The sequence below is a fragment of the Oncorhynchus mykiss genome, chromosome 27 (genome assembly GCF_013265735.2).
Source record: "Oncorhynchus mykiss isolate Arlee chromosome 27, USDA_OmykA_1.1, whole genome shotgun sequence".
NCBI classification, from domain to species: domain Eukaryota; kingdom Metazoa; phylum Chordata; class Actinopteri; order Salmoniformes; family Salmonidae; genus Oncorhynchus; species Oncorhynchus mykiss.
Window position 1 is genome coordinate 29,715,034 of NC_048591.1, and position 24,709 is coordinate 29,739,742.

A 24,709-nucleotide genomic window follows, 5' to 3' on the forward strand; every position below is an offset into this window, starting at 1 on the left:
ACTTGTTAAAGCCACTTCAATCAGTGTAGGTGTAGGTGAAGGGGAGGAGACAGGTTAATTACAGGAGGATGTTTAAGCCTTGAGACTATCGAGACATGGATTGCTTGTGTGTGCCATTCGGATAAAAGATTTAAGTGCCTTTGAACGGGGTATCGTAGTAGGTGCCAGGCACAACGGTTTGTGTGTGTCAAGAACTGCAATGCTGCTGGGGTTTTTCCACACAACAGTTTCCTGTGTATCAAGAATGGTCCACCACCCAAAGGACATGCAGCCAACTTGACAACTGTGGGAAGCATTGGAGTTAACAATGGGCCAGTTCCTAATGTTTTGTACACTCAGTGTATGCCTGATGCATAGAGACAAGAGAAAATAGCTGAAAAAATGTTGGCTCACTATTTAAAAATAAGGGCAAGCTATATGATGAAAAATACCAGAGTTTTGGCACAGATACAGCCGACTAGCGCTAGCTGACGCTACCTAGCAAATGTGTAAAAAATATATATGTTATACAAATTGATACTTTGAGTCAAAGTATTGATATAATATTAGTCCAAAATAATAGTGATATGTAACTATCATTTCCCCCCTCCCCATCACTAAGACATACCTGATGAATCCAGACCAGCAGAGGCACACTAGTACTACAGCCCTAAAGAACATGCTCCAGTCACACAGCAGTTCAGTAACACAGTTCATCGCGTAAAAAGTTATCCATTTCAAATCAAAGACAAACGTAAATCATGAGGACTAAATCCATCTAGAATCCTCCCTAGACAGAATGCAACACTATCCCACAGCAGTGTGGTTTATCAGTCCTCTCGTTACCATGGCAACGTGTCATGTCACATTCACAAGAGTGTAAGCCGGCCTGACAGGAAGACACAGTAGACCAGTTTTGAAGACCAAAACTGCGCTGTGCACCTTCACAGTGGATGATGGGGGAAAGGAATCAGTGCTGGATACACCTTGCTGACAAACTATACTTTTTATTTTTATATTCACACGCTTTATTAGCACAGTCCTTATCTTCCTTTAAAACATGAGAATCACTGAAGTTTTCAAACCCTGCTCTGCATGAGGAGGAACATTGACTGACATATAACATCAGACCATTAATGTTTCTTGGTGGGCGTTTCCAGTTGTGTTACTTGTCCATTCTGGGATCAGGATACCTGATTGTCTAATCTAGGTGCTACGTGGGCTGGCCTGTAGTCTGTAGTCCAGCGGTTAGCGTCGCTGGCCCTATGGGTTCCAATCCAACTCACTGACCTTGTGCTCCTCCTCTCTCTCCTGTCTTTTCTCTACTATCCTATCTGCTAAATAAAACCACAAAATGAAACAGTAGAGGTGGGGTGATGAGTTTAACTGTGTGGTGTATAACAGTCGAGGTGGGGTGATGAGTTTAACTGTGTGGTGTATAACAGTAGAGGTGGGGTGATGAGTTTAACTGTATGGTGTCTAACAGTAGAGGTGGGGTGATGAGTTTAACTGTGTGGTGTATAACAGTAGAGGTGGGGTGATGAGTTTACCTGTGTGGTGTATAACAGTAGAGGTGGGACGATGAGTTTACCTGTACCTGTTTGCGCTCCCTTTTGGGGTGGATCTGTTGCTGTGGAGGTGGTTGCTGCTGCTGGGGGGGAGGGTTCATGATGACCGGAGCAGCCGGCACTGAGGACGTGTACTGCTGTTGGGCCGGGTAGTATGCCCCTGCTGTGGACAGGACAGAGAGAGAGTTGTCCCACAAACTTTAAATTAGCACGCAAGTAGTCATGAATGTCAGCACTTTTGGAAATCACCAGCAAAACGCCAAAGTTTAGTGTCAAGCATGTGTGTTGTGAGAACAGCTGCAGTACTAACCAGTATGAGAAGCACTTAAAAACATCCTCCGTACTAATTCACCAGCTGCGGCAGATTGTCAGAGTCATTTCACAATTAAAAAGGAAACGTCAGTTTTTCTACTTTATATTCATCATTTCCAGCACCACCCCAACATCAACATATGAGAAAATGTCATGTTTCTTTGTTTTGTAGTTAAAAAGGAAGATAAGCGTTTCCAATGACAACATGGGTGCGCTTCGTGTGATTTTGACCAATTGTGAATAGGCATTGGAAACACTTATCTTTCACTATGTTTTTTACTACAAAACAGAGAAAAGCACTATCTCCACATACAGTGCCGTGAAAAAGTACTTGTCCCCTTTCTAATTTTCTCAACTTTTTTATATTTATGATACTGAATGTTATCATATCTTCAACCAAAACTTAATATTAGATAAAGGGCACGAGAGTGAACAAACAATTACCTTCTTATTTAATTTATTTCATGTACAAAGTTACGCAACACCCAATGCCCCCGAGTGAAAAAGTAATTGCCACCTTACACCCAATAACTGGTGGTGCCACCTTTAGTTGCAATGACTGCAACCAAATGCTTGCTGTAGTTGTTGATTTGTCTCTCACATTGCTGTGGAGGACTTTTGGCCCACTCTTGCATGCAGACCTGCATTAACTCAGCGATATTTGGGAGTTTTCAAGCATGAACTGCTCGTTTCAAGTCCTGCCACAACGTCTCAATAGGGATTAGGTCTGGACTAGGCAATTCCAAAACGTATAATTTGTTGCTTTTTAGCCATTTTCATGTAGGCTTTATTGTTCGTTTTCGATCATTGTCTTGCTGCATGACCCAGGTGCACTTCAGATCACAGACGGAGCGCCTGACATTCTCCTGTAGAATTCTCTGACACAGAAGAATTCATGGTTCCTTCTACTAAAGAAAGTCATCCAGGTCCTGTGGCAGCAAAGCATTCCTAAAATGTCACAGAATTGTGGAATGCAGTGTTTGGTTCTCGCCAGGTATAAATGGGACCCATGTAATCCAAAAAGTTACACTTTTAAAACATCTGTCCATAGAACATTCTTCCAAGAGTCTTCATGATCATTCAGGTGCTTTTAGGCGAACTTGAGTCAACTTTTTGGACGACATGGGTCCCATTGTGCCTGGCGAAAACCAAACGCTGCTTTGAATACAGTGCCTTCGGAAATATTCAGAGCAAAAACCAAGCCATGAGGTCAAAGGAATTATCCGTAGAGCACTGAGACAGGATTGTGTCGAGACACATCTGGGGAAGGCTACCAAAAAAATTCTGCAGCATTGAAGGTCCCCAAGAACAGAGTGGCCTCCATTCTTAAATGGAGAAGTTTGGGACCACCAAGACTCTTCCCAGAGCTGTCCGCCTGGTCAAACTGAGCAATCAGGGGAGAAGGGTCTTTGTCAGGGAGGTGACCAAGAACCCGATGGTCACTCTGACAGAGCTCCAGAGTTCCTCTGTGGAGATGGGAGAACATTCCAGAAGTACAACCATCTCTGTAGCACTCAACCAATCAGGCCTTTATGGTAAAGCGGCCAGCCACTACTCAGTAAAAGGCACGACAGCACGCTTGGAGTTTGCAAAAATGCACCTAAAGACTCTCAGACCATGAGAAACAAGATTCTCTGGTCTGATAAAACCAAGATTGAACTCTTTGGCCTGAAGCGTGACCAAGTGTCACGTCTGGAGGTAACCTGGCACCATCCCTACGGTGAAGCATGGTGGTGGCAGCATCATGCTGTGGGGATGTGTTTTAGCAGCAGAGACTGGGGGACAAGTCAGGATTGAGGGAAAGATGGAATGGAGCAAAGTACAGAGAGATCCTTGATGACAACCTGCTTCAGAGCGCTCAGGACCTCAGACTGGGATGAAGGTTCACCTTCCAACAGGACAACGGCCATAAGCACACAGCCAAGACAACACAGAAGTGGCTTCAGGACAAGACTCTGAATGTCCTTGAGTGGCCCAACCAGTGCCCGGACTTGAACCCGAACGAACATCACTGGAGAGATCTGAAAATAGCTGTGCAGCGATGCTCCCCATCCATCCTGACAGAGGTTGAGAGGATCTGCAGAGAAGAATGGGAGAAACTCCCCAAACACAGGTGTTCCAAGTTTTTAGGACACCTGTGTTTTTAATTGTTAAAACATTTCTAAAAAACAGTTTTTGCTTTGTCATTGTGGGTATTGTGTGTAGATGGATGAGGGGGGGGTGGGGGGGGGAAACAATGTAATCCATTTTAGATTAAGGCTGTAACATAAAATGTGGAAAAAGTCAAGGGGTCTGAATACTTTCCGAAGGCCCTGTAGATGTTATTTTATATTCTCAAACTAACAGCAGAGCCTATATGATGTCCTTCCATACAGGCATGACATGCTGGAGTGATGCTTCTATGCAAATGTTGTTGATCAGTAGGATAATATACAGTGCCTTCAGAAAGTATTTACACCCTTTAACTTTTTACACATTTTGTGTTACACCCTCAATTTAAAATTGATTACATTTAGATATATTTTACACTGTCCTAAACACAATACCCCATGTTAGTGGAAATTAGCTTTATAAAAAAAAAAAATACAAATTCATAATCCGGCCGTGATTGGGAGTCCCATATGGCGGCGCACAATTGGCCCAGCATCATCCGGTTTTGGCCATCATTGTAAATAAGAATTTGTTATTAACTGACTTGCCTAGTTAAATAAAGGTTTTTATATATATATTTTTTAGTATTCAACCCCTTTGTTATGGCAAACCTAAATATGTTCAGAGGTAAACGTTTGCTTAACAAGTCACATAATAAAGTTGCATGGACTCACTCCCGTTTGCAATAGTGCTTAACATGATTTTTGAATGACTACCTCATCTCTGTACCCCACACAGAGATAATTGTACGGGCCCTCAGTCGAGCAGTACATTTCAAACACAGATTCAACCACAAAGGAGGACACATATTAGTAGACGGATCAAAAAGCATGTTGATCACACTTTGGATGGTGTATCAATACACCCAGTCACTACAAAGATGCTGGCGTCCTTCCTACCTCAGTAGCAGGAGAGGAAGGAAACCGCTCAGGGATTTCACCAGGAGTTTAATAGCTGTGATAGAAAACTGAGGATGGATCAACATTGTAGTTACTCCACAATACTATCTTAATTGACAAAAAAGTGAAAAGGAATGCCTCTAGAGAAAAAAATATTCCAAAAACATGCATCCTGTTTGCAACAAGGTTAATACTGTAAAAAACGTGGCAAAGAAATTAACTTTTTGTCCTGAACAAAGTGTTATCTTTGGGGCAAATCCAATACAACACATTACTTGACAACCTCTCTCCATATTTTCAAGCATGGCCGCATCATGTTATGGGTATGCTTGTAATCAGGAGTTTTTCAGGATAAAAAGGGAACAGAATGGAAGCAAAGCATAGGCAAAATTCTAGAAAAAAAAAACCTTTTTCAGTCTGCTTTCCACCAGACACTGGGAGATGAATTCACCTTTCAGCGGGACAATAACCTAAAACACAAGGACAAATCTACACTGGAGAAGAAAGACAGTGAATGTTCCCGGGTGGCTGAGTTACACTTCTGACTTAAATATATGGCAAGACCTAAAAATGGTTGTCTTGCAACAATCAACAACCAAATTGACAGAGCTTGAAGAATTTTAGAAAATAATGACCAAATGTTGCACAATCCAGGTGTGGAAAGCTCTTACAAACTTATCCAGAAAGACTCACAGCTGTAATCGCTGCCAAAGGTGCTTCTACAAAGTATTGACGAATACTTATGTAAATGAGATATTTCAGTGTTTTATTTTCAATACATTTCCCAAAATTTCTAAAAACACGTTTTCTCTTTGTCATTATTCTGTGTAGATGGGTGAGAAAAATCTATTTTGAATTCAGGCTGTAACAACAAAATATGGAATAAGTCAAGGGGTATGAATACTTTCTGAAGGCACCGTAAGTCCCAAATGGAAGGAAAACAGATTGTCATCTGTAGCACCATAGACTCCACTGATCAGCCAAAACAATAACTCAATGCATGCACACACTTGAATATGCATTCACCTGCATCTGGAGTAGGCCTATGACACCTTCAGTTAGCCAGTTTATCAAGAGATTTGCCATTCAAATACAATTATTACCATTATGTTATGTAGTTAGATTGGTAAAAACTAAGTCAAATGTGTTGTTTGATTTAAAATGCATACATGTCTGTCTATGGAAAATTGTGTAATCCCAGAAAAATCAGACTAGGCTACTTCAGGAACCAGGGCTAACTGTTTCCTCTGTTATAATGATATTTATATTTACTATGGATCCACATTAGCTGCTGCCTACTCTTCCTGGTGTCCAGCAAAATTAAGGCAGTTTATACATTTTTAAAAACATTACATTCGCAGATTTCACAACACACTGTGTGCCCTCAGGGCCCTACTCTACCACAACCTCATATCTAAAGTACAAAATCCATGTGTAAGTGTGTGTATAGCGCCTGTTATCGTCTGTGTATGCATGTGTCTGTGCCTATGTTTGTGATGCTTCAGTCCCCATTGTTCCATAAGGTGTTTTGTTACCTGTTTTTTAAAAATCTGATTTTACTGCTTGCATCAGTTACTTGATGTGGAATAGAGTTCCATGTAGTCATGGCTCTATGTAGTACTGTGCGCCTCCCATAGTCCATTCTGGGCTTGGGGACTATGAAGAGACCTCTTGTGGGGTATGCATGGGTGACCGATGTGTGTGCCAGTAGTTTAGACAGACAGCTCGGTGCATTGAACATGTCAATACCTCTCATAAATAAAAGTAGTGATGAAGTCAATCTCTCCTCCACTTTGAGCCAGGAGAGACTGACATGCATTTTATTAATATTAGCTCTCTGTGCACATCCAAAGGCCAGCCATGCTGCCCTGTTCTGAGCCAATTGCAATTTTCCTGAGTTCCTTTTTGGGGTTTACTCCAAGCAGTTTAGTCACCTCAACTTGCTCAATTTCCACATAATTTATTATTATTCCTTACCACCCACTGAAACTAACTGCAGCTTTTTGTTAAGTGTTGCAGTCATTTCAGTCGCTGTAGTAGCTGACATGTATAGTGTTGAGTCATCCGCACACATAGACACACTGGCTTTACCCAAAGCCAGTGGCATGTCGTTAGTAAAGATTAATTTTTCAATGGGTCTAGCTAGACAGCTGCCCTGGGGAATTCCTGATTCTACCTGGATTATGTTGGAGAGGCTTCCATTAAAGAACACCCTCTGTCTTCTGTTAGACCGGTAACGCTTTATCCTCAATATAGCAGGGGGTGGAAAGAGATACAACTTTTTTCCAGCACCAGACTATGATCGATAATGTCAAAAGCCGCACTAAAGTCTAACAAAACAGTCCACAGACAAATCTTAGGCCCTAGGCATATAGGGTAGATTTGAGAGGAATGTATTGGCATCAAGAATTACAGCTAAAATGCTACCAAGCCTATCAGAGAGCAATGTTTAGCCATCCAATCCCTTCAGATCTACAGTGGGGGGGAACAAGTTTTTGATAACCTGCGAAATTGGCAGTGTTTCCTACTTACAAAGCATGTAGAGGTCTGTAATTTTTATCATAGGTACACTTCAACTGCGAGAGACGGAATCTAAAACAAAAATCCAGAAAAACACATTGTATGATTTTTAAGTCATTAATTTGCATTTTATTGCATGACATAAGTAATTGATACATCAGAAAAGCAGAACTTAATATTTGGTACAGAAACCTTTGTTTGCAATTACAGAGATCATACATTTCCTGTAGTTCTTGACCAGGTTTGCACACACTGCAGCAGGGATTTTGGCCCACTCCTCCATACAGACCTTCTCCAGATCCTTCAGGTTTCGGGGCTGTCGCTGGGCAATACAGACTTTCAGCTCCCTCCAAAGATTTTCTATTGGGTTCAGGTCTGAGATGCTTGAGATGCTTCTTACGGAGCCACTCCTTAGTTGCCCTGGCTGTGTGTTTCGGGTCGTTGTCATGCTGGAAGACCCAGCCACGACCCATCTTCAATGCTCTTACTGAGGGGAGGTTGTTGGCCAAGATCTCGCGATACATGGCCCCATCCATCCTCCCCTCAATATGGTGCAGTCGTCCTGTCCACTTTGCAGAAAAGCATCCCAAAAGAATGATGTTTCCACCTCCATGCTTCAGGTTTGGGATGGTGTTCTTGGGGTTGTACTCATCCTTCTTCTTCCTCCAAACACGGCGATTGGAGTTTAGACCAAAAAAGCTCTATTTTTGTCTCATCAGACCACATGACCTTCTCCCATTCCTCCTCTGGATCATCCAGATGGTCATTGGCAAACTTCAGACGGGCCTGGATATGCGCTGGCTTGAGCAGGGGGACCTTGCGTGCGCTGCAGGATTTTAATCCATGACGGCGTAGTGTGTTACTGATGGTTTTCTTTGAGACTGTGGTCCCAGCTCTCTTCAGGTCATTGACCAGGTCCTGCCGTGTAGTTCTGGGCTGTTCCCTCCTCATGATCATTGATGCCCTACGAGGTGAGATCTTGCATGGAGCCCCAGACCGAGGGTGATTGACCGTCATCTTGAACTAATTCCATTTTCTAATAATTGCGCCAACAGTTGTTGCCTTCTCACCAAGCTGCTTGCCTATTGTCCTGTAGCCCATCCCAGCCTTGTGCAGGTCTACAATTTTATCCCTGATGTCCTTACACAGCTCTCTGGTCTTGGCCATTGTGGAGAGGTTGGAGTCTGTTTGATTGAGTGTGTGGACAGGTGTCTTTTATACAGGTTCAAACAGGTGCAGTTAATACAGGTAATGAGTGACAGGAGGGCTTCTTAAAGAAAAACTAACAGGTATGTGAGAGCCGGAATTCTTACTGGTTGGTAGGTGATCAAATATTTATGTCATGCAATAAAATGCAAATTAATTTCTTAAAAACCATACAAATGTGATTTTCTGGATTTTTGTTTTAGATTCCATCTCTCACAGTTGAAGTGTACCTATGATAAAAATTACACAAAAAAAAAAGACCTCTGCATGCTTTGTAAGTAGGAAAACCTGCAAAATCGGCATTGTATCAAATACTTGTTCTCCCCACTGTATATATTAAGTGCCTAGGGAGTATGGGCTAGGGGTTGTTCCTGGACCAGAAGCAATTAAGTTAGGGCATAGGACCATGACAGCACTCCCTCCTCGAGTTGCCTGCCCACTATCGACCCATGCCCCACCCCAGTCTTTTCCACATTCACACAGAGATCCCAAATTCCAACACTCCATCTTCAGAAATACATGACTACATAATTCATTAGTCTCACCTGGTCTTTCCAGACCTGAACTTCCAAGGCCGTCAGCAACAGTATGAACCAGTCTCCTCCCACTCACACATATCCCCCTCTTCTCTCACAGAACAAAAACTCACGGAAGTGGCCTCTGAATAGCACTCATTTCAGTCTAACTCACATTATTGAGTCTGCATTGTTGACCAGGAAGAGCACTGACTAAATTTAGTCAAAACCCACACCGAGAGGGGAGGGAGAGGGGGAACATGCACAAAGAGAAAGCAAAGGGAACAGGACTTTCTTGGAGAGTTCCCCTCCCAGTAAATAAGAGCTTGAAATATGAGTCATGACGAGAGGGAGGGAATGGGGAGCAGGGGGGGTGGAGAGAGAGTGGGCTTAAAGGAGACGGTGTAACCAGACCGCATCACATAGTTACCCTCAGCCTGCTGGGAGCTCATCCTAGAGGCACAGTTCCCCAATCTCAACGGCATCCTGAGAGTGTGAGAGAGAGGAGAACACAAGGGGGAGAAGAGGGTATCGTCTCTGAAGTCCTCCTCCTCTCCTGTCTACAGCTGTTATCCCCTCAACTGCTTAAGTCTTTTTACTACTCTCCTCCGTCATTTGACCTCTCTCCGTTTCACCCCCCTCTCGCTCCCTCTTGTTCTGTCTCTCCTTCCCTATTTCTCTCTCAACAAGTAGCCCAAGTCTCCCGGGGTCAGCAGTGTGGAGATGCAGAGAAGAGAGCTGTACACCATGAGAGAGCGAGGAGAGAGACACACCTCTTTTTAAAAAAAATTATGGAAGTGATCTGGGCTTCCAGCTAGGTCAGGGCCCAGGACGTAGGTGGGGTGGGGGGTTAGTAAAGCACTCAACTGTGGGCTAAAAATAACCCCCTCCCACCCGTATCTCATCACCACAAAGCCTGAGAGGGTAGGAGGAAACTGTTTTTCACCTGGCCATGAGCCGTGATCATGTTGCCAGTACCACCTAATGGATCGGAGGTATTTGGCAGAATGTGCTGCTTATGCCAGTTTTCCACTGCGGTGCTCAGTTGATTGCTACTCCTGTCACGACTACAGCTCTGCTGTGGAAAAACTTGGCAGACCCAAACCATGCCTTCCACCTCCAGGAGGCTGTATTGACAACACAGAGTAAACCTACTAGTTCACCAACAGAGGGCACAAACAAACACTTATCGTATTCACACTGAAATATGCAAGCAGAAACCAACTGTATTTCCCCCCAATTTTCTCACAAATTAAGTCTGGTTAAATTTAAAAAAGAAAACATGTTGCTGTCTCATCAGGGCTCTAGTGTGTGTGTGTGTTGCTGAAACCAAGTTCTCGTCTCCTTGTCACATGACCAGTGAAGAGGGTTGTGTGTCAGACTGACCTCAGGACATGTGACTTCTGGAATAAAGAGTGACACACAAACCATGACAACCTTACGACGAGTCTGATAAAGATGCAACAACCATACGACATCCTAAAAAATGAACAGACCATGCACACATTTTATAGGGTGATGATCATACCTAAAGCAGAGCGAAGCAAGTCTCAATAGCCCCACTGCAGATTTACAACTTGGGCTGTGGTCTTTACTAGAGGTCGACCGACTATGATTTTTCAACACCGATACCGATGATTGGAGAACCAAAAAAGCCGATAACGATTAATCTGACAATTTTTATTTATTTGTAATAATGACAATTACAAAACTACTGAATATACACTTATTTTAACTTAATATAATACATAAATAAAATCAATTTAGCCTCAAGTAAATAATGAAACATGTTCAATTTGGTTTAAATAATTCAAAAACAAAGTGTTGGAGAAGAAATTAAAAGTGCAATATGTGCTATGTAAGAAAGCTAACGTTTCAGTTCCTTGCTCAGAACATGAGAACATATGAAAGCTGGTGGTTCCTTTTAACATGAGTCTTCAATATTCCCAGGTAAGAAGTTTTAGGTTGTAGTTATTATAGGAATTATAGGACTATTTCCCTCTATACCATTTGTATTTCATTAACCTTTGACTATTGGATGTTCTTATAGGCACTTTAGTATTGCCAGTGTAACAGTATAGCTTCCGTCCCTCTCCTCGCTCCTCCCTGGGCTCGAACCAGCAACACAAGGACAACAGCCACCATCGAAGCAGCATTACCCATGCATAGCAAGGGGAACAACTACTAGAAGGCTCAGAGCGAGTGACGTTTGAAACGCTATTAGTGCGCGCTAACTAGCTAGCCATTTCACTTCGGTTACACCAGCCTCATCTCGGGAGTTGATAGGCTTGAAGTCATAAACAGCGCAATGCTTGACGCACAACGAAGAGCTGCTGGCAAAACGCACGAAAGTGCTGTTTGAATGAATGTTTACACGTCTGCTTCTGCCTACCACCGTTCAGTCAGATACTTGTATGCTTGTAGGCTCAGTCAGATTATATGCAACGCAGGACACACTAGATCATATCTAGTAATATCATCAACCATGTGTAGTTAACTAGTGATTATGATTGATTGTTTTTTATAAGATAAGTTTAATGCTAGCTAGCAACTTGCCTTGGCTTACTGCATTCGCGTAACAGGCAGTCTCCTTGTGGAGTGCAACGAGAGAGAGGCAGGTCGTTATCGCGTTGGACTAGTGATTTTCTGGATATTTTTTTTCTCATTTTGTCTATATGTTTGTCAACATAAATCCACCGGTCCTATTTATGATATCATTTACAAAAATACATTTAAAAAAAACATTTTTTATTGAAAAATAAGGGTTTATCACGAATTAGTATATTTGAGTTTAACCACAATATCTGTTGTATTATTTGTTGTCTTTTCAGGTGGATTAAACTGAAATTGCAATCAACTTTCTAAGACTTGTTTTAAAAAATAACGATATTTTGGAGATGATTTGGTTTTCAAATAACCGAAAGTGAGCAGTTGTAACCTGAATAAGTCCATGGGTGAGAAATTCTTACTAATTTACTAGAGAACCATTTCGGAATTAAGTATAACTTTTGTATGCCTGATGCCTATATTTACTAAGTATGTCCACATCCCCGTCAGACCATTTTATTTGGTAAACTACATGGTAATTGAAAAGTATAATTTTTTTGTGATCCAATACATAATATTGTAAGTAAAAGTAAAGGATAGACACGGCATAAAATCCTTCAAATGCCTGGTATGGACGCTTATCATAATTTGGTTTTAATCCAAAGAGGTTTTAAAAAGTATCTAGATCCTCTACGAGGCTGTGCAGGGATTCTAATTGTGGTTTTAAAAGAAAACATGAATCATCAGCATACAATGACACCATTGTTATTAAGCCACGGCTTTCTAATCCCTTAATATTATTGTTGGATTCAATTGTAACAGCTAACATTTCGATGGCAATAATAAATAGATATGGCGATAGTGGACAACCTTGTTTTACTCCTCTTGATAGTTTTAAACTGTCTGAGATTTAGCGATTACTTTCTATTTTACACCTAGGGTTACTATACATAACTTTAACCATTTTAATAAGAGATTCTCAAACTGAAATATTCTAGGCATTTATATATAAACTCCATTCGTACTTTATCAAAAGCCTTTTCAAAATCAGCTATGAAAATCAGGCCTGATTTCCCCGATATTTCATAGTATTGTTTCCAGTACATGTCTTATATTATCTCCAATGTATCGTCCATGTAAAAAACCTGTCTGATTAGGTTGAATAATATCTGACAATACCTTTTTCATTCTATGCGCCAAGCATTTAGCTAGAATCTTTGCATCACAACATTGAAGTGTAAGAGGCATCCATTTTTTCCAATGGACTGGATCTTTATATACACACACACCACTTGGATCCTGTTCCAGTAATAATGAAATCAGACCTTGTTGCGTGTCCGATAATCTACAGTTAAGATAGGAGTGGTAATAATGCTAATAATGGTCCTCGGAGTGTATCAAATAAAGTTTGGTATACTTCCACTGGTATGCCATCCAGCCCATGAGTTTTCCCAGCCTTAAAGACTTTAATTGCATCAAGTAGTTCCTCCTCTGTAATTTGGCCTTCACATGAGTCTTTCTGTACAGATGTTAATTTTACATTATTAACAGGAAAAAAATCCATACAATTAGCTTTGGTTAGTGGTGAGGGAGGAGATTGAAACGAAAACATATTCTTAAAGTATTTTACTTCCTCTTTCAAAATATTGTTTGGTGAATCATCCTATATACTAGGACCTATATACTGCCATCCAGGACCTATATACTAGGCGGTGTCAGATGAAGGCCTAAAAATTGTCAAAGACTCCAGCCACCCTAGTTAGAGACTGTTCTCTCTGCTACCGGACGGCAAGCGGTACCGGAGAACCAAGTCTAGGTTCAAAAGGCTTCTTAACCTTTTTGGGATAGGGGGCAGCATTTTCACTTATGGATGAATAGCGTGCCCAGAGTGAACTGCCTCCTACTCTGTCCCAGATGCTAATATATGCATAGTATTTGTAGTATTGGATAGAAAACACTCTGACGATTCTAAAACTGTTTGAATGATGTCTGTGAGTATAACAGAACTCATATGGCAGGCGAAAACCTGAGAAAAATGCAACCAGGAAGTTTGTAGTTTTTCAAAGCTTGGCCTACCGAGTACACATTGAGATATGGATGAGGTTGCACTTCGTGGGCTTCCACTAGATGTCAACTGTCTTTTGAAACTTGAATGAGGAATCTACTATAAAGGAGGGGCTCATAAGAGCTCTTTGAGTCAGTGGTCTGGCAGAGAGCCTTGGTCTCATGACGCGAGCTCCCGACAGAGTTACCTCTCGTTCCAGTGCCTTTCTGAAGACAAAGGAATTCTCCGGTTTTATATTAAAAACATCCTAACGATTGATTCCATACATCGTTTGACATGTTTCTAAAGGACTGTAACGGAACTTTTGAGTTTTTGTCTGGATGAAATGCTTGCGCCTCATGAAGATGGATTACTGGGCTGAACACACTAACAACAAGTGGCTATTTGAACATAAATGATGGAACTTTATGGAACAAATCAGTCATTTATTGTCGAAACTGGGATTCCTGGGAGTGCCTTCTGATGAAGATCAAAGGTAAGTGAATATTTATGCTGTTGTTTCTAACTTTGTTGATTCCAAAATGGCGGCTATTCCTCTGGCTGTTTTGGGTTCTGAGCACCGTTCTCAGATTATGCTTTATCCGTAAAGAATCAAAACATTACTACACATAAGGCACCAATGTAAACAGATTTTTGGATATAAATATGCACATTACCGAACAAAACATACACATGTATTGTGTAACATGATGTCCTATGAGTGTCATCTGATGTAGATCATCAAAGGTTAGTGATTCATTTTATCTATATTTCTGCTTTTTGTGATTCCTATCTTTGGCTGGAAAAATGGCTGTGATCTAACATAATCATATGTTGTGCTTTAGCTGTAAAGCATTTTTGAAATCGGACATGGTGGGTAGATAAACAATATGTTTATCTTTCATTTGCTGTATTCGACTTGTTAATGTGTGAAAGTTACATATTTCAAAAAAATACATAGAACTACCCATCCCGGATCCGGGAGAATTGTCATCAACTACACTAATTAGCATAGAGCAACGGTCAAAAAATATTACTAGAAAATATTCATATTCATGAAATCACAAGTGAAATATAGTGAAACACAGCTAAGCCTTTTGTTAATAACCCTGTCATCTCAGATTTTGAAATTATGCTTTACAGCCAAAGTAAGACAAGCGTTTGTGTAAGTTTATCGATAGCCTAGCATAGCATTATGTCCAGCTAGCAGCAGGAAGCTTGGTCACGAAAATCAGAAAAGCAATCAAATGAAATCGTTTACCTTTGATGAGCTTCGGATGTTTTCACTCACGAGACTCCCAGTTAGACAGCAAATGTTAATTTTGTCCCATGAAGATTATTTTTATAGCCGAAATACCTCATTTTCTTGTTAACGTTTTGTTGAGAAATCCATCGGAAATTATGGTCATGACAACGCCGAAAAGAACTCCAAATTAGATCCATAATATCGACAGAAACATAGCAAACGTTTTTTTATAATCGATCCTCAAGGTGTTTTTCAAATATCTGTTCGATAATATATCAACCAGGACAATTGGCTTTTCAGTAGGAGCAAGAGGAACAATGGCCACCTTTGTCTATTACGCACAAATCACTCTGAGAGCCACCACCTGACCACTGACGCAATGTTGTCGTTCACGCTCATTTTTCTAAATAAAAGCCTGAAACTATGTCTAGTGGCTGTAGACACATTAGGGAAGCCATAGAAAAAGGAATCTGGTTGATATCCCTTTCAATGGGCAATAGGGATGCATAGGAACACAGGGGTTTCAAAATATGAGTCACTTCCTGATTGGATTTTTCTCGGGCTTTCACCTGAATTATCAGTTCTATTATACACAGACAATATTTTTACAGTTTTGGAAACGTTAGAGTGTTTTCTATCCTAAGCTGTCAATTATATGCATATTCTAGCATCTGGTCCTGAGAAATAGCCCGTTTACTTTGAAACTAGTGTCCCCTGGTTTCAAGAGGTTAATGTGCGAAAGTTACATATTTCTAAAAAATATTTTTTAATTTCGCACGCTGCCTTTTAGAATGTTGTTGAGGTGTACCGCTAGCGGAACCCCTGCGCTAGAAAGGTTAACCTCTCTAGGGTAGGGGGCAGCATTAGGAATTTTGGATGAAAAGCATGCCCAAATTTAACAGCCTGCTACTCGGGCCCAGAAGATATATGCATATAACTTGTAGATTTGTATAGAAAACACTCAAGTTTCCAAAACTGTTAAAATAGTGTCCGAGTATAACGGAACTGATTTAGCAGGTGAAAACCTGAGAAAAATCCATTCAGGAAGTAGTTTTTTTGTGGTTTTGTAGTTTTCTATTCAATGCCATTACAGTATACATTGACTTAGAACTCCATTTGCAGTTTCTATTCCTTCCACTAGATGTCAACAGTCTTTAGAAATCGTTTCAAGCTTGTATTCTCATAAATGAGGGAATAAGACCAGTCTGAACGAGAGGATCCTAACATGATGCAGAGTTTTTTCAGGCGCATGTGCATTTCTTGTTTACCTTTTATATTGACGACGTTATTGTCCAGTTGAAATTTTATAGATCATTTAAGCTAAAAATCAACCTGAGAGTTGAATATAAACATCGTTTGACATGTTTCTATGAACTTTACGGCTACAATTTGGATTGTTTTGTCTGATTGTTTTGACTGAGTTTGAACCTGTGGATTAGAAAACAGAGCTAACGAAAAAGGAGGTTTTTGGATATAAAGAGACTTCATCGAACAAAAGGAACATTTATTGAGTAAATGAATGTCTTCTGATTAACACCATATGAAGATCAAAGGTAAGGGATTAATTTTATCTCTATTTCTGAGTTTTGTAACGCTTCTGCTTGGCTGGTTGCTGTTTGTAATAATCAGTCAACTGGGCTATGTTCTGGGCCAGGTATGTTCTGGGCTAGGTATGCTTTCGCCGAAAATCCCTTCCAGAGAGACATCAGTGATTGTAACGTTCTTTGTTGCCGTTAATCTTTAAACCTATGTAAAATATGTTTTGTCTTCCGAATTTTACAATGAGCATTTCTGTAATTGAATTTGGCGCCCTGCAATCTCACTGGATGTTGGCCAGAAGGGACGCTAGCGTCCCACGTACCCTAGAGAGGTTAACAGCTTCTACCTTCAAGCCGTAAGACTGCTGAACAATTAATCAAATGGCCACCTGGAAGATTTAAATTGCACACCCACCCGTTTCCACACTGCTGTTTATTATCTATGCAGTCACTTTACCCCTACCTACAGTTGAAGTCGGAAGTTTACATACATATTTAATCTCAGTTTTTCACAATTCCTGACATTTAATCCAAGTAAAGATTCCGTCTTAGGTCAGTTAGGATCACCACTTTATTTTAAGAATGTGACATGTCAGAATAATAGCAGAGAGAATGATTTATTTCAGCTTTTATTTCTTACATCACATTCCCAGTGGGTCAGATGTTTACATACACTCAATTAGTATTTGGTAGCATTGCCTTAAAATTGTTTAACTTGGGTTAAACATTTCAGGTATCTTTCCACAAGCTTCCCACAATAAATTGGGTTAATTTTGGCCCATTGCTCCTGACAGAGCTGGTGTAACTGAGTTAGGTTTGTAGGCCTCCTTGCTCGCACACGCCTTTTCAGTTCTACAGGATTGAGGTCAAGGCTATGTGAGTGATGGCCACTCCAATACCTTGACTTTGTTGTCATTAAGCCATTTTGCCACAACTTTGGAAGTATGCTTGGGGTCATTGTCCATTTGCAAACCCATTTGTGACCAAGCTTTAACTTCCTGGCTGATGTCTTGAGATGTTGCTTCAATATATCCACATCATTTTCCTCCTCACGATGCCATGTATTTTGTTGAAGTGCATCAGTCACTCCTGCAGCAAAGCACCCCCACAACATGATGCTGCCACCCCCGTGTTTCACGGTTCGGATGGGGTTCTTTGGCTTGCAATCCTCCCCCCTTTTCCCTCCAAACATAATGATGGTCATTATGGCCAAACAGTTCTATTTTTGTGGCTTCTTCCTTCCGGCACCGACAGATATGGCCGCTTCGCGTTCCTAGGAAACTATGCAGTATTGTGTTATTTCTTACATTGTTACCCCAGGAAATATTAGGTTTTATTACATACAGTCGGGAGGAACTATTGGATATGAGAGCAACGTCAACTCACCAACATTACGACCAGGAATACGACTTTCCCGAAGCGGATCCTCTGTTTGGTCCACCACCCAGAACAATGGATCGGATCCCAGCCAGCGACCCAAAACAACGGCACTGCAGAGGGGCAGACGGAGCGGTCTTCTGGTCAGGCTCCGTAGATGGGCACATCGCGCACTGCTCCCGAGCATACTACTCGCCAATGTCCAGTCTCTTGACAATTGGGTAGACGGAATTCGAGCGAGGGTTGCCTTCCAGAGAGACATCAGTGATTGTAACGGTCTTTGTTTCACGGAAACATGGCTCGCTCGGGATACGTCAGAGTCGGTACAGCCACCTGGTTTCTTCACGCATCACGCAAACAGAAACAAACATCTCTCTGGTATCAAGGGTGGGGGTGTATGCCTTATGATTAATGAGACGTGGTGTGATCATAACAACATACAGGAACTCAAGTCCTTTTGTTCACCTGACCTAGAATAGAACCCTGGATTATTGTTATTCTAACTTCTGCGACGCATATAAATCCCTCCCCCGCCCTTCTTTCGGCAAACCACGACTCAATTTAGTTGCTCCCCGCCTATAGACAGAAACTAAAACAGGAAGCGCCCGTGCTCAGGTCTGTTCAACGCTGGTCCGAACAATCGGATTCCATGCTTCAAGATTGCTTCGATCACGTAGACTGGGATACAGTGCCTTGCGAAAGTATTCGGCCCCATTGAACTTTGGGACCTTTTGCCACATTTCAGGCTTCAAACATAAAGATATAAAACTGTATTTTTTTGTGATGAATCAACAACAAGTGGGACACATTCATGAAGTGGAACGACATTTATTGGATATTTCAAACTTTTTTAACAAATCAAAAACTGAAAAATTGGGCGTGCAAAATTATTCAGCCCCTTTACTTTCAGGGCAGCAAACTCTCTCCAGAAGTTCAGTGAGGATCTCTGAATGATCCAATGTTGACCTAAATGACTAATGATGATAAATACAATCCACCTGTGTGTAATCAAGTCTCCGTATAAATGCACCTGCACTGTGATAGTCTCAGAGGTCCGTTAAAAGCGCAGAGAGCATCATGAAGAACAAGGAACACACCAGGCAGGTCCGAGATACTGTTGTGAAGAAGTTTAAAGCCGGATTTGGATACAAAAATATTTCCCAAGCTTTAAACATCCCAAGGAGCACTGTGCAAGCGATAATATTGAAATGGAAGGAGTATCAGACCACTGCAAATCTACCAAGACCTGGCCGTCCCTCTAAACTTTCAGCTCATACAAGGAGAAGACTGATCAGAGATGCAGCCAAGAGGCCCATGATCACTCTGGATGAACTGCAGAGATCTACAGCTGAGGTGGGAGACTCTGTCCATAGGACAACAATCAGTCGTATATTGCACAAATCTGGCCTTTATGGAAGAGTGGCAAGAAGAAAGCCATTTCTTAAAGATATCCATAAAAAGTGTTGTTTAAAGGTTGCCACAAGCCACCTGGGAGACACACCAAACATGTGGAAGAAGGTGCTCTGGTCAGATGAAACCAAAATTGAACTTTTTGGCAACAATGCAAAACGTTATGTTTGGCGTAAAAGCAACACAGCTGAACACACCATCCCCACTGTCAAACATGGTGGTGGCAGCATCATGGTTTGGGCCTGCTTTTCTTCAGCAGGGACAGGGAAGATGGTTAAAATTGATGGGAAGATGGATGGAGCCAAATACAGGACCATTCTGGAAGAAAACCTGATGGAGTCTGCAAAAGACCTGAGACTGGGACGGAGATTTGTCTTCCAACAAGACAATGATCCAAAACATAAAGCAAAATCTACAATGGAATGGTTCAAAAATAAACATATCCAGGTGTTAGAATGGCCAAGTCAAAGTCCAGACCTGAATCCAATCGAGAATCTGTGGAAAGAACTGAAAACTGCTGTTCACAAATGCTCTCCATCCAACATCACTGAGCTCGAGCTGTTTTGCAAGGAGGAATGGGAAAATATTTCAGTCTCTCGATGTGCAAAACTGATAGAGACATACCCCAAGCGACTTACAGCTGTAATCGCAGCAAAAGGTGGCGCTACAAAGTATTAACTTAAGGGGGCTGAATAATTTTGCACGCCCAATTTTTCAGTTTTTGATTTGTTAAAAACGTTTGAAATACCCAATAAATGTCGTTCCACTTCATGAATGTGTCCCACTTGTTGTTGATTCATCACAAAAAAATACAGTTTTATATCTTTATGTTTGAAGCCTGAAATGTGGCAAAGTTCAAGGGGGCCGAATACTTTCGCAAGGCACTGTATGTTCCGCATAGTGTCGGACAATAACATTGATGAATACGCCTATTCGGTGAGCACGTTTATTAGCAAGTGCATTGGTGATGTTGTACCCACAGCGCCTATTAAAACATTCCCCAACCAGAAACCGTGGATTGATGGCAGCAAGCGCACAAAACTGAAAGTGCGAACCACTGCTTTTAAATCAGGGCAAGGTGACTGGAAACATGACCGAATACAAACAGTGTAGCTATTCCCTCCGCAAGGCAATCGAACAAGCTAAGCGTCAGTATAGAGACAAAGTAGAGTCTCAATTCAACGGCTCAGACACGAGAGGTATGTGGCAGAGTCTACAGTCAATCATGGACTACAAAAGGAAAACCAGCCCTGTCGCTGACTACAATGTCTTGCTCCCAGGCAAACAAAACTTACTTGCTCACGTTGAGGACAACACAGTGCCACTGACATGGTCCGCTACCAAAACCTACGGGCTCTCCTTCACTGCAGCCAACATGAGTAAAACGTTTAAACGTTTTAACCCTCGCAGGGCTGCAGGCCCAGACGGCCTGCAGATCAGCTGGTGTTTACAGACATATTCAATCAACCCTTATCCCAGTCTGCTGTCCCCACATGCTTCAAGAGGACTACCAATGTTCCTGTTCCCAAGAAAGCGAAGGTAACTGAGCTAAATGACTATCGCCCCATAGCACTCACTTCCGTCATCATGAAGTGCTTTGAGAGACGAGTCAAAGACCATATCACCTCCACCCTACCTGACACCCTAGACCCACTCCAATTTGCTTACCGCCCCAATAGGTCCACGGACGACGCAATCACACTGCCCTAACCCATTTGGACAAGAGGAATACCTATGTAAGAATGCTGTTCATCGACTACAGCTCAACATTTAACACCATAGTACCCTCCAAACTCATAATTAAGCTTGAGACCCTGGGTCTCGACCCCACCCTGTGCAACCGGGTCCTGGACTTCCTGACAGGCCACCCCAGGTGGTGAGGGTAGGTAACAACATCTCCACCCCGCTGATCCTCAACACTGGCGCCCCACAAGGGTGTGTTCTCAGCCCTCTCCTGTACTCCCTGTTCACCCATGACCGTGTGGCCATGCACGCCTCCAACTCAATCATCAAGTTAGCGGACGACACTACAGTGGTAGGCTTGATTACCAACAACGACGAGACGGTCTACAGGGAGGTGGTGAGGGCCCTCTGAGTGTGGTGTCAGGAAAATAACCTCACACTCAATGTCAACAAAACAAAGGATATGATCGTAGACTTCAAAAACAGCAGAGGGAGCAGCCACCTATCCACATCGACGGGACAGTAGTGGACAAGGTGGAAAGTTTGAAGTTCCTCGGCGTAAACATCACGGACAAACTGAATTGGTCCACCCACACAGACAGCGTGGTGAAGAAGGCGCAGCAGCACCTCTTTAACCTCAGGAGGCTGAAGAAATTCAGCTTGTCACCGAAAGCACTTACAAACTTCTACAGATGCACAATCACAGCCTGGTACGGCAACTGCTCCGCCCACAACCGTAAGGCTCTCCAGAGGGTAGTGAGGTCTGCACAATGAATCACCGGGGGCAAACTACCTGCCCTCCAGGACACCTTCACCACCCGATGTCACAGGAAGGCCAAAAAGATCATCAAGGACAACAACCACCGAGCCACTGCCTGTTCATCCCGCTATCATCCAGAAGGCGAGGTCAGTACAGGTGCATCAAAGCGGGGACCAAGAGACTGAAAAACAGCTTCTATCTCAAGGCCATCAGAATGTTAAACAGCCACCACTAACATTGAGTGGCTGCTGCCAACATACACCAACTTTAATAATGAAAACTTTGATGCAATAAATGTATCACTACACACTTTAAACAATGCCACTTTATATAATGTTTACATACCCTACATTACCCATCTCATATGTATATACTGTACTCTATACCATCTACTGCATCTTGCCTATGCCATTCGGCCATTGCTCATTCATATATTTTTATGTACAAATTCTTATTCATTCCTTTACACTTGTGTGTATTAAGGTAGTTGTTGTGAAATTGTTAGATATTACTGCATGGTCGGAACACGAAGCACAAGCATTTCGATACACTCGCAGTAACATCTGCTAACCATGTGTATGTGACAAATAAAATTTGATTTGCTGAACGGTCTTTCAGGTTGTCGATATAGGACTCGTTTTACTGTGGATATAGATACCTTTGTACCTGTTTCCTCCAGCATCTTCACAAGGTCCTTTGCTCTTGTTCTGGGATTGATTTGCACTTTTCGCACCAAAGTACGTTCATCTCTAAGAGACAGAAAGCGTCTCCTTCCTGAGCGGTATGATGGCTGCGTGGTCCCATGGTGTTTATAGTTGCGTACTATGGTTTGTACAGATGTTTATTTAGTAAATATTTTGTACAGTTTGTTCATTTAGTAAATATTTTCCTAACAATTTCTTGAACTGCACTGTTGGTTAAGGGCTTGTAAGTAAGCATTTCACGGTAAGGTGAATTCTGTTGTACTCTGCGCATGTGACATAAAATTTGTTTTGATAAACTGGGCATGTCAAATCTAGTGTGATGGCTTGAGGGGATGAAATGAAGAGGCATTTCTGGAACGATCACTACCGCACTACATAGGCCCCTTTCAATGTCAATCCCTCACCAGCTAACATGTACTCAATCTGCTTCCATCTTCCCCTCTAGTTCCCACTCCCTCAGGTGTGAAAATCTCAAAAGGATTGTGTAGGTGAAAACAGTCAAGTGGAAGTCCCACTTTGCCTACTGAAGAGCTAGGCCGGAGGAGCCATCACCATACTGCTTACACATATCCAGTCCCTTCAGGTAGTTTAAAACAGCGAATGGGAGAATGAGCATAATGGAAGCAAGACAAATCTGTGAGGGACTGGGGGGGGTGATATTTGAATTTCACACACCTCCAGAGCACCAGCTTCAAGACTAGTATTTGCTGCCAAAACTAGAAGAAGCACCAGTGAGCTGAACCTGAGGTCACACTGACTTCCCTTCCTACTGGAGCAGACTCAAATACATTCCTGCCCTGGTCTCAAAACTCACACACATACAGGCAGAGGCTCTGTGCACGTTAGTCTTTCCATGGTTGCAGAGGCCCAAACAAAAAGGGAGTCAATGTCAGTGGGAGACTGGTGCATGTGTTAGCCAGGTGCGAGTACAGTATGAGAGAACATGAGTCAGTACCTTTGTAGGCATTGAGCGAGCACGTGACTAACATAAGCACAGAAGCGAAGTCTATTAGACTGGCAGCACGAGGGAAAATTTTCAGAAAATGTGCTCACTCCTCTAAATGTTTTAGCTCAGAAGGAAGAAAGATTTCTAGTCTCCAGTCGAAAAACAGCTCTTCATTGACATCTGACCAGATCTATACAAAGTACACACACACACACACACACACACAGAAATATTGATATGCAGAAATATATCCACACACACACAAGCAACCACACATCAACTCCCCCCTCTCTTGCGTACCATGTTGGAGTAATGCATGTCAAGACTTAACATTTCTAAAGTAGACTCCATATACGGACTGCTCTGCCCATGGCTGGTCACTGTTCAACTGTGCAGACAGACTAAGCCACTACATAGCACACAGACTTGTTTTCAGGACAACCAGTGAGCTTTCTATAGCCCCTGTACTGGCAAACACATACCACTAGAGGGCACTCATACTCTGCATCACCAGCCCAGAGGCCTTCGTTACCCGACAAAATGAACAGGGAAGTTAAGAAATTTAGAACAGACAACAGTGTTGGGAATTACTTATTGGTGCCGAAATAAGTAACAGGTTTGGAATTTGACCTGTGTGTCAGGGTTGAATTCACTTTGAATTTAGTCAATTGAAATTCTGTTGAAAATACATTTAAATTAAACTCAGGAATTGACATCCCTGTTTTCAGTGTGTCCAGGAGAGAGCAGTGTTAAACTGAGGCCTGTGGTTTTGGGTAAAGGTGGTTATCGGCAGGCGAGGCCCAAACAGAGCCTCTTACCATATGTACCATATTCAGCTGGGCTGGTGCCTGGGTAGAAGCCTGGAGTGCCCGGTGGGACCGGGTACTGCTGAGGGGTGGCCACGTACGTTGACCGGTACTGAGGGAGAGAGACATGACAGAATGGTTTAGATATTATCTAAAAAGGTACATTGTAGAATGCTAAAATTCAACTACAAAACAATGAGTAGGATGGAAAAGGTGCTAAGACAGCCTGCCAACTAGTATTTGATCTAACTCATTCAACACACACACCTATACTTTTCTTTGTCCCACACACAAGGCAGGAAAACCTCTCTTAAGGTTTAACTTGCACCCCTCTACCTCCCTCTAACACACATTAAAAGCCATCCGTCTCTCTCTGTGGTGCTTTTAAGCACTGCACAATCAGGAAGGGACTGGAGGGTCAGCTGATCGCCTGGGCAAGGGGAGAGGGGCATTTTTCCCAGCACTGGCTCCATAGAGTGGAGGCCAGACTCAGCAGAA

The 24,709-nt window shown here is 42.2% G+C and overlaps 1 protein-coding gene across 13 annotated transcripts in view; it reads right to left on the minus strand.

Annotated features, from left to right (window-relative positions):
* LOC110507923 (eukaryotic translation initiation factor 4 gamma 1) overlaps positions 1 to 24,709 on the minus strand; it is a 72,329-nt gene that overhangs the window by 31,275 nt on the left and 16,345 nt on the right. For 7 of the 13 annotated variants that reach the window (XM_036965852.1, XM_036965843.1, XM_036965851.1 and 4 more), the window contains 2 exons: positions 24,224 to 24,323; positions 1,571 to 1,710 (listed from right to left, as the gene is read on the minus strand). In XM_036965852.1, the coding sequence (XP_036821747.1) occupies positions 1,571 to 1,710; positions 24,224 to 24,323 (240 nt within the window). Of the gene's footprint in view, positions 1 to 1,570; positions 1,711 to 9,580; positions 9,637 to 24,223; positions 24,324 to 24,709 lie in introns of those variants that run through there. The other 6 variants (XM_036965854.1, XM_036965845.1, XM_036965850.1 and 3 more) reach the window with 4 other exon arrangements.